At 44.3% G+C, this 10692-nt stretch overlaps 1 protein-coding gene across 1 annotated transcript in view; it reads right to left on the bottom strand.

The window, feature by feature from the left end:
* GSG1 (germ cell associated 1) overlaps positions 1-6532 on the bottom strand; it is a 17092-nt gene extending 10560 nt beyond the window's left edge. Inside the window, exon 1 of the mRNA XM_012655804.1 lies at positions 6360-6532. Within this exon, the coding sequence (XP_012511258.1) occupies positions 6360-6407 (48 nt within the window). The 5' untranslated portion in view covers positions 6408-6532. The remainder of the gene's footprint in view (positions 1-6359) is intronic.
* Between the last annotated feature and the right edge of the window lie 4160 nt (positions 6533-10692).

A 10692-nucleotide genomic window follows, 5' to 3' on the forward strand; every position in this document is an offset into this window, starting at 1 on the left:
CCAGCCACCCGGAAGTATAAGTTGTTTCTTTTGTCCTCAAAATTACTGGGAGACATTCTGCAACTGCTTCTGATTCCTTAAACGCTCCCAGGACTTCTGTCCTCGTGCCTTCCCGATGCTCTTTCCTTCTGCCTGGAACGCCTTCAATCTCTTTCCACCTAGTGAACTGCCTGCCTCTCATTACGATTCCTGTAACAAGTCATTCATTCTTTGAAAATGTTTCTTTTCCCCCTGAAACAGACAAGTTTCCTCCTCTCTGTCCTTGTCGCACTGGTACCTATCTCACCATACTTTCTATACTCCATTATAATTACTGTATTTGTCTGGATTGCAAGTCCCTCAAAGGCCTCTCCTTCATTCTAGAGCAGTTCTCAATTCTGACCAAGCATCAGAGAACACAGCACTTTGGGAAGCTGAAGCAGGAGGATCCCTTGAGGCCAGCAGTTCAAGACCAGCCTGGGCAACATAGTGAGACCCCTGTCTCTACAACAAATAGAGAAACTAGTCAGGTGTGGTGCACGCCTGCTACTCGAGAGGCTGAGGCAGGAGGATCACTTGAGCCCAGGAGTTTGAGGTTGCAGTGAGCTATGATTGTGCCACTGTACTCTAGCCCAGGCAACGGAGTGAGACTCTGTCACAAACCAAAAACAAAATTAAAAACAAAAAGTGTATTTTTTTTTAAAAAAGAACAATCTCTGGAAGTTTGGAAAACATGCAGATTCCTGGGCCCCACCCTGAGATCTCACAGTAGGTCTGGGATAAGGCCCAGGAATCAGTAATTTTAGAAAGCTCTTAATATATATGCAGGGAATTCACGTAAAATGACACTAGCTTTGCTCTTTTGGGGCTTACATTTAATGAAGCCCTCTGTGTCCTGCCTGCCCTTCCTCCACCTCTTCAGAGTAGCCTCGAAGTCATGTTCTTGCCATTCTGTAATCGTCTAGCTATTTGGGGACTCAAAGGCAGGTTCCCTTTAACTCGGAGTGTTTGAATTAGTTGGTGTCCCAGCTACATGAGTCCCTTTGGATCCTGCTTTTGTCACTCAACATATTCGCTCCTCTCCTCTCCTCAGACTGATGTTAACAAGCAGATTTGATAAAGATGTGCTCATGTCCGGGTGCGTTTGCAGCTTCGCCCAAACGACCCTTTATTGTGGCAGAACTCACTCTCCTTTGGAAGAAGGAGCAGGAATTGTGGTCACTTTTTACGTTGACTGGGCTGTTGGCTCCCCGGCCACGCAGTTTCATCTCAACGCTGGGTGGCGCTCTGCCCTCAGGGTTCCCCCGCTGTCACCGGCCTCCCGGGCCAGTCGGCAAAATGTGGGTGGAGGTGGCTGCCCCTCCCTGTGGGATTGCTCTTTTTTTCTTCATCTGGCCTCCTCCCCGCGTGCTAATCTACAGAGTGCCATGTGTCAGCCTTATGGAATTCGGGGCTCAGAATGGAATTTGGGGGCATCCAGCCGCTCCCTGGAGGACGTCTTGTGGGATTGTTTCCTGTAGCACAGCTTTCTGCAGCCAGTTCCAGTTTCCAGTGACTCAGTAAATCCTCAAAATACTTCCCATGGGAAATACGACTCCACGGTATCAGAAAATACAGTTAGTCGATGTTTCCTGATGAGTTTTTGTGTACATTTTTCTTTACTTAATAGTATCGTCATTCTCTTCCACCCCCAAACACTGAACAATTCTTTTCCCTTCTGTGTGCTTACACCCTTCAAATACTTGCAGACGCTTCTCACATCCCGCTTGAGTCACCGTTTGGCACAGCCTCCTGTCTTCGGATTTTACTGCCTCTGCTCATAAACCGCACCCTTGATGCTTTAATAGCCTGAAGTTCTCCTTCTCCAGGGAAAAGGGGACGGGAGTGGCTGTCTTAAAGTGTGTTGCATGAGGAGGCGCAGAGGTGGCTTTAGAGTGAAGCTCATGAAACTTCAGCTTCACAGTCCCCCGCTCCCTTGGCCCCTTCTGAGACCCTGTTACCTAACTTGTACTTGTAACATTGTACTATTTTTCTTAAACAGGGCCTCCAACATTATATTATTTTCAGCCTCTGCAGAGCCTGGACCCACCACTTAGAAGGCTGTGCGTTTCGTGTGCGTGCTCAGCTGGCTGGCTGGTGGCTGCTGGATGTGACCAGGCTTGAGTCCTCTCTCCCCAAGGACCCTGGGCCACAATGTCTAATTTCCTCTTTTTGACGAAACATAAGTTTCTCTGCCTGGCCACAAAAATCAGAGCCTAGCATCCTACTCACTTCCTTTCATTGTAATTTGGGCATGCTAATATTTTTTTCTTCCCTTTCCTCTCTTAGAACAGAAAAAGTAATTGCTGGTGTCAATGCAACATAAATATAATTAGGCCAGGCCTAGAAGCTCGTGACTCAGCACAGACACGGAGATTCCACTTCTCAAAACAGTATTTAACTTTGGTATGTTGGACTGTTAACCATTTCGAGATGATCTCCACAGGGATAGGGAGGTATCTCGCCGTTTATGACATCACAAAGTCGAGGGTGGGGACTAACCTATATTTGCTAAGGCCCTCAGTCACTATTCCTATACTCTACAAAACCACATTTATAGGTGTGCATAAAGAGAAACAATGGTCTTGGGACACCCACACATACTTTGTAAATGGGAATTCAACTTATTGTTTTGTGAGTACACTATAGATTGGAGGTGATTAAATGATGGGTAAGACCGCTGGGACAGAGCAGGTTGTACCCTACACCACTTCCCTAATGCCAGATCCTGGGGCTAAGGGATCCAGTGGGATTTTTTTTGTGTGTTATCTATACTGGCATCTTCTTCCAAGTTTGTTTGCCTTTCCTGGTAGTAGTCTCTCTGTACTTCTCCCAGGAGCCAGAGTTCTGATGTGCACCCCATTAATTAACTCCTTTCTGTCACTCAGCAGACAAAGGGCTGGAGTGGAGTGTAAATGTTTTGGCTGTCACTGGCTGTGATCAACACGCCCTGTTCTCTGCACCTGCATGTTCTAACTCATCACTTGTCTGTTATGCTCATTTGCCTTAAAGTTGCTTGATAGAGTAGCAGCTTTTTTATTCGTTGTTGATCATCAGAGCCTCGCAGTGTTTTAATATCTAGGAATGAATTAACGAATGGATGTGAGGTTCCTAACGCAAACAAGGCTGGCGGATACAATCAGGAAGCGTAAGGGTGAAGATGAGAATAAAGGAAGTGTGTCCAAACAGCCTTCTGTTGCTAAGGGAGACAGGATTCTTCCTGACTCACATCCATAAGAGCAGTGAGAAACTACCGCGGGGTCCACAGGTCCACAGACACACCCAGAGTTTCATCAAACAGATTCTCTGCCAATACGTTTCCTCTCACTTGTGGAAACATTCCTGCTTTTTCATGAGCAAAGCCGAGAAAACAGCAATGATCTCATGAACCAGTATTATCTTTAGTTCACAGAGACCCGGGGACAAACAGACTACTCAAAAGCCAGTGACAGACTGGAAATGTTTTGTCCTTTTCCACGCTGGGTGATTCCCCACCAATCAAAGCCCTTTTGGATGAAGGATCTCAAACTTCTGAGATTTTGCAGCTCTCATTACAACGTTTATGTGAGTGCCTGCCATTTGATTCCTTCACTGATGAAGGTGAGGAAGGTCTCCTCTCAGGACATCTTGACCTTTGCCTCCCAGCCTGAAAGGAAGAGCAATGCCACCAAAATGCCTGTGCTCAGTGTCTAAGATCCTTACAACAGTCTAGGATGCTTAGCTTGGGACTTCCTAGCTTTGGTTTAATTATTCTCAGCTGTAACCATGTTTAGGGGTCCACCTAACCCCAAATTCTCACACAATAAGAACCACTCCAGTCTTCCTAACGTGGGTCCGGAGTTCTGGGAACACTTCTACTTATGTTCAGGGGAAAGGACCAAAGGAAAGCATTTTGGGGGCCTCTCTCTCGCCTTTCCCTTTCCGCTTTTTAATGGAATTGTTTGAGGGCTTCTGCTAAGGCAGTCATTTCCAGAAGAGGAAGCCGCCTTTCTTGCAGGCCCCAAGCAGCTGCAGTGAATCAGAGGGGCAGCCACATCTGCACATCCTGTGGGGCAATCGCTCACGCGCGGGTGACGGCGCCCGCGGGCGGCTGGGGCGGGGGCTCCCGGGGACCCCGGGGCGGGAGGAGCCACTCCGGGGGCGCCCGAGGGCGGCTGCGGCGCGCACACCAGGCGCCCCGCCTCGTCCTTTCCCTTCCTGCTCTCTCCCCGCCTCCCCCGCGGCGGTCCGGGCGCCGGAGCCCAGCCGCGCCCCTGTCCGCTCTCCTCCGGCCCCCCTCCCCCCCCGGTTTACTACGGCGCTCCGGTCGCCTAGCAACAGCGCGCGTTGCCAGGGCGACGCGCCGGGCGTGTTTTGCATTGTTTGGTTTCTTCCTCTCCCGCCCCTGCGCGGGCTCAGAACTGCGGCCCGCGGGCCCTCCCAAGGCGCAGGCCCGAGGCGCGGGCGGGCGGCCCGGGGCACCGCGGCGTGCGCCCGGGAGCCTGGTGGCGGTGGCCGCACCGCTGCCCTGGCAGGGCTTGGCAGGAGCGAGGGAAAAGACGAGATAGGACCAATCCCTGGCATGCAGGCCTGTAGGCCAGGGGTCAGGAGTTGTCGCGTTGCAGGACTCCGAAGTGAGGCATTTCCCTGCCCCAGCCCCTAACGGTGCAGGTCCCCAGCTCCTGTTCTAAAGGAAGGGTCTTTGCCTCATTCGGAGGATCTAAGAGGCGAGACTAAGTGACCACGACCCCTCAGCAGATCTGAGTTCTAGTTGCGGCTCTCCCCACGCCTCGACTGATGATTTTGGCCAAGTTAACCTCGCAGAGGGTTAAAGGTAAATATATGTGGGGAAAGAGTTGTCCTCCTTCACGGTTCTCGCGTGGAGATCAAAAGAGGTAGAGGAAGAGTGCTTCTCAGCAGACATGAGGGGAACCTGTTCCACTGCCAGGCGCCTTGCTGGACCCTTCACAGACATCGCCTTTAACCCTCCCAACCGGCCTGAAAGAGGCGGCATCTCGCTTCCACCAGTGAGGGTTCAGATTCCAAGCGTTTGACTTGCTCAAGGCCACTAAGCTAGTAAATAGAGTCAACATTCACAACCTCTAAAGACTGCGAAGATGACTCCTCACCTGAACATGACTCATCACCCCGCTGCCACTTAGGAAAAGGGAGGGCACAGTCACCTTTAACAAAATTTACAGATTGCAGGCTAGATTGTGGAAACTCCTACAGAACGAGGCAGTGGATTAAGAAGACTTTATGCTCCCCAGGTATGTATTAGCAAACAGACTCTCCCATATTCCCACTGCGTCTCTTCTAGAAAACCAACAATAAAAAAACAATAAAATTTACTCTAATCCCTGACTGGCTTTTTCTGTCTTGTTCACATCCACTTCTTTCTGATCTATTCACGCTGGGCTTCTTCTGAATTGGGAAAGCCACCGGAACCCACACTCCCATGACTCTGGAGAGTCACCAGCTCCACTCTGGCGTCCCAGAAGAGCCTCTTACTGGGGTTATCCTGCCCTTTCTTCCAAGGTCTCTAACTTCCCGCTCAACAACTGCACACCACATTGCTCTCCATGTCCAGCTGTGTGTGCATGTGCTCTAGTTTGCTGGCTAAATTGTAAACGTCATTTTTCTCTCCTGAGAAAATCAAGATATTGAAGAAGGAGCACCATTTGCTGTTCTAGTAACCCTTTGAGCTAAAAGTTGGCAGTTGCCAGCATGAAGGGAGCCTAGTCATTGCAGATGTGGGGCCAATCCTAAACAAGCCAAGACTTCTCTGAGGACTGTGAGGGTCTGGAAGGATCCCTGAATTCTCTAAGACCAGAAAGAGCCTCAGGCTGTGTTCTCCTTCCCAGTTCCAGCCCAGAGCTGGCTTTCAGCAGGACCCTGGGGATGCTTCACTGTTCTCTGGCGTAGAACTTAATGTCTCCTGTCTTACTTTGCTAGGGTGACACTGTCTCTATCATTGCCACCACCACTGGGCCTTTGCCAGGGGCCAGGTTTTGGCAACAGGAATTATACAGATGTAAGGAAAACGGAAGCCATAGGACTCTAAGCAGCTCTGGGAGCAAAGAGGAAAAGGAAGATGAAGAGGCAAAGGAAGAAGAAATGGAAATCTAAATGAAGGAAATGAAAAAGCAAGAGGCCAAGGTATGGACACACCGGGTTTATAGGTAAAAACTGGGTGAGAGTAGCACATTTTGTATAATCCTACAGTGTGTTCCAAAGCTCCTTACTGTGACCATGTGAAATAAATTGAATGGATGAATTAGGATAACCCGTGTTAGAAAGCCAACCCTAAGGGTACAACACATATGAGTTGTTCACAAGATTTCCAAAATCAGTGTACTTACCTCCTGGGTGAGGTAAACATTTTCAATCAGTTGAGAGGGATTGCTCATTCACTTTTGAAGTGCAGAGGCAAAGAAGTTTCAGTTCTCTTCTGCTCTGTCTTAAACAGTCAGGTAGAATGGTGTTAAGTGTGAGGATGAATCAGGTCCCCTCTTGCCAGCAGAGGGGGGAGGTGGTGTGGGTGGGTTGGAGAGGATGGAAAGGATGTCCTGAAGGCAGGACACCGGCCTGGGTGGGGTCTGGTGACCTAGGGGGTTTACTCTGTGATGTCACAATGGCAGGTAGTGGTCTCCCTGCTGCTCCTCAGCCTCCTCCCTCCACCCCTGTAGGATGGGGGCATGCTGGGTACCTACCAAATGCTGATTTCTTCTGAGGTCATCCGTGTCAGTGCTTCTCTTACTGTGCATAAGAATCACCTTGGGAGCTTAGTCAAGTGCAAATCCTGAAGGTCTGGGATGGCTCCCACTTAGTGCCAGCCAGGCCACTCTGAGTCGTGAGGTTCTAGACCAGTGCTGTCACAGAGAAATACAACGTGGCCTTGCATATCATTTAAAATTTTCTAGTAGGTTAAAAAAGTAAGATGGACACACACATGCTGAAATATAACAATAAGATCTTGCACAATGCTATAGTTAGAGTAAAATATAGCCCTTTCAAAATGATAAAGTTCAGTGGGAAAATATTTTATATAGCTTCTGTTTTAAAATTTAAAAATCAAAATGTAATGTATTAAAATTAAATAAAATAAGATACTCAGTTTGTCACTTGCACTATACATATCAGAAGGGCTCCACTACATGTGGCCAGTAGCTGCTGCATTGGATACACAACTCTAGACCACTCCCTGAAAAGGTAATGATGTGCAAATTACCACTCTAAATGGTATCTGGAAACCTAGCAGACATTCACTAGCATAATTTTAATGAATATGTGATTAGGATTTTAGAAATATTAACATGGAGGCATAACTCTGAGGCTTAAGGAGAGGGTTATTGCCTTTCCCAGGAGTCCAGCTAAGAACCTGGCTGGGGGCCCTCTGCCCTGTGAAACAAGTCTTACTCAGTCCATCTCTGAGCCCCTCCCAGCGTTCCCCCTCACTGAGATTCCTTCCTCCTCCTTGCCGTCCCACCTAAATCTGGCACGATCTTCAGGACACAGGATTCCAGTCTCAATACCTTGTTATTCCAGCCCTCATTACTCTCCCTTTCCTCTGAGCTCACACAACATGTCTGGTCTGGCTGTACAATAGGGAACATCTTTACATGGGGTCCTGAATGGGTTGCTTTGCTAATAGGTCCGGTAGTCTGTTTTTCTCATGAAATTCTAAGCTGCTTGAGGACACAGCCTACTTCTTTACTTCTATAGTGCCCAATATAGTGCCAAGAGCATAATAGCTGCTAAATAAATATTTATTATTCTATTTAATGACCTAAGTTACCTACATAACATCTAAGAGAGAATATGAGATCTAAAAGTGTCAATAACTTGATCAAATGAAATATCGTGCCTTGTTTTTGGCATGTCTCGACTTGATCAAGATGGCAGTACTTCCAAAGTTAATTTATAAATTTAATGCAACCCCAATACAAATACCAATGAGTATTTTTAAAGATCAAGACAAGTTGATATTAAAGTTCATAGGGGAAAAAAATGCCCAAGACTAGGTAGGAAAACAGTGAAAAATAAGAGCTCTGAGGTGGGACTAGCCCTGAACAATATTAAATCATACTACAAGGTCTCTGTGATTAAAACAATGTGATACTGGTGCACGTCTAGACGAACAGACCAATAGAATAGAATAGAAAGTCCAGAAATAAATACAGCTACATAAAGACTTCCAGTATAGGACAAAGGGGATATCTGTAAACACGAGGACAAAGATGATCTTTTCAAGAAATGTTGGGACAAACTAGATAGCCATTTAGCAAAATATAAATTGTATTCATTTTTTCATATCATATACAAGAATAAACTCCAAATGGACTAGAGATCTGAAGTCTTAAAATGATATTACATAAGTACTAAAAGAAAGCATGAGTAAATTCCTCTACAACCTAGGTGTAAATAAAGTCTTTCTAACTATGACTAAAAATCCAGATATTTGATAAGAAAAGACTAAAAAATTTGACTACATAGAAAAAAAGAAACCCAAATTTCTTCATGGCAAAAATTACCATAAACAAAACCCAAAACAAATCATAAACCAGGAGAAAATATTTGTAATACACATAAAATATAAAAGATAATACAGATAAAAGGCTAATATCTTTAATAGACAAAGAACTTTTAAAAATTAAGAGAGAAAAAAGAGGCCAAAACTATGGGGAAATGGGCAAAACTTAGTAGCAGATGACTTACAAATTGTAAATGGCCCTAAATATATGAAATATAAATATGTGAAAAGATATTCAACTTCACTTATAATAAGAGTAATGCAAATTAAAACTAGAATGAGATATCACTTCTCATTCATCAGATTGGCAAAACTAAAAAGGCTGGCAATACACTCTGTTGATGGGGCGGTGGGAAACAGGCATTGTCATACACTGCTGGTGAGAATCCAAAATGGTACATCCATAGAGGAGAATTTGGCAACATCTAACAAAACTACACGTGCATTTATCCTTTGACCCAGAAATTCTACTTCTAGGAATTTAACCTGAAGAGACACCTCTAACAGTATGAAAATGTATATGCATGAAAGTTATTCATTACATTATTTGTAATTGTAAGATACTGGAAAGTATCCAAATACCCAAACATAGGAAATCGGTTGCATTAAATATGGTGCATACACACAATGGAGTATTGTGCAGCTATAAACAAAAGAAAACAAAACAAAATAAAACAAAACAAAATGAGGGAGATTTCTATCAACCGATACGAAATGATTTCCAGGAAATATTTACTGAAAAAATTTAAAGTGCAGAATAGGATACTGTCTTTTGTGTAAAAAAGAAGGGGAAACAAAACACATTTATTTACTTATTACTACCAAAAGAAACAGGAAGGATAAACCAGGAAACAATGAAGTTGATTATTTACTGGAGGGAGGGCATAGAAGCGCTTCCAGAGGGAGTGACACTCCTCTGAGAACTTCTCTTTTGTATAGTGTGACTTTTGGAAGCATGTGAATGCTCTACATATTCAAAAATAAAATTAAAACAAGATGGGAAGGGAAAAAAAATCCTAAAACTGAAAGTAAACTGAAACAAATGAGCTCAAATGTATTTCAAGTGAATACTGTAACTACACAGAAAGGGGAGACGTCAAAGAAAGAGCAAATCCAAGGAACTCATGAACACAGTGCTTGCGTGTCTATCGATCTTGGGTGAGACTGAGTCGGGAAGGATTACAACCAACTCTTGAACTCTTTTTAGTATATATACTTAATTCATCTTGTAGTAGATGTGCGAAGCAACTGTGAAACTCGTTTAGATGGAGTGGGATTGGGCAAATTGAGGAAATGTGCTAATGCTGTTGGGAGCCAGAGTTCTCATTATGGGAAAAGGACATCAAAATATGGACTGGAGAAAGGCAAGAAGGAACCCTGTGGGTGAATTGGAATTAGAGACATCAATGTGAACTTGTGATTTCTTATATATTTTTTTCTTTTTAAACTTGTAATTATGGAAGTTTTGAAAATTTGCAGAAGCAGAGACTAGTGTGTTGAACTCACATACCTGTCCCCTAGATTCAACAGTAATCAATTTTGCCACACTTGTTTTACTACACCCCTTTTTACTATAGTATTTTAAAGCAAATCCATGACATCATGTCATTTTTGCCCCTAATACTTTGATATTTATCTCTAGAAAAACAAATATTATTATGTAATTACTTGATCATTATCATGTGTTAGCATGTTATCAAGTAATCGTAGATAGTGTATAAATATTAAGTAATTATGAAACAATATAATTGATTTTTAAAATTGATTTACTTAAAAGATTTTTTTAAAATTTACTTCAAGTTTATTTAAAGAGCCGATATTTTAATTTTTTTAACTTCAGAATATTACTGGGGTACAATATTTTGGTTACATTGATTGCTTTTGTACTGCTTGAGTCAAAGTTATAAGTGTGCTCATCACCCAGATAGTGTACATTGTACCCTTTAGGTACGATTTCACCTATGTCTTCCCACCTGCCTGATTCCTGTTGAGTTTTACTTCCACCTGTGCACATGAGTGCTGATTGGTTAGTTCCAATTTAATAGTGAGTATATGTGGTGTTTATTTTTCCATTCTTGCAATACTTCACTTAGGAGAATGGTCTCCAGTTCCATCCAGATTGTTGCAAAAGGCATTAATTCATTTTTTTAATGGCTGAGTAG

The sequence above is a fragment of the Propithecus coquereli genome, unplaced genomic scaffold (assembly GCF_000956105.1).
Source record: "Propithecus coquereli isolate 6110/MARCELLA unplaced genomic scaffold, Pcoq_1.0 Scaffold487, whole genome shotgun sequence".
Lineage (NCBI taxonomy): Eukaryota > Metazoa > Chordata > Mammalia > Primates > Indriidae > Propithecus > Propithecus coquereli.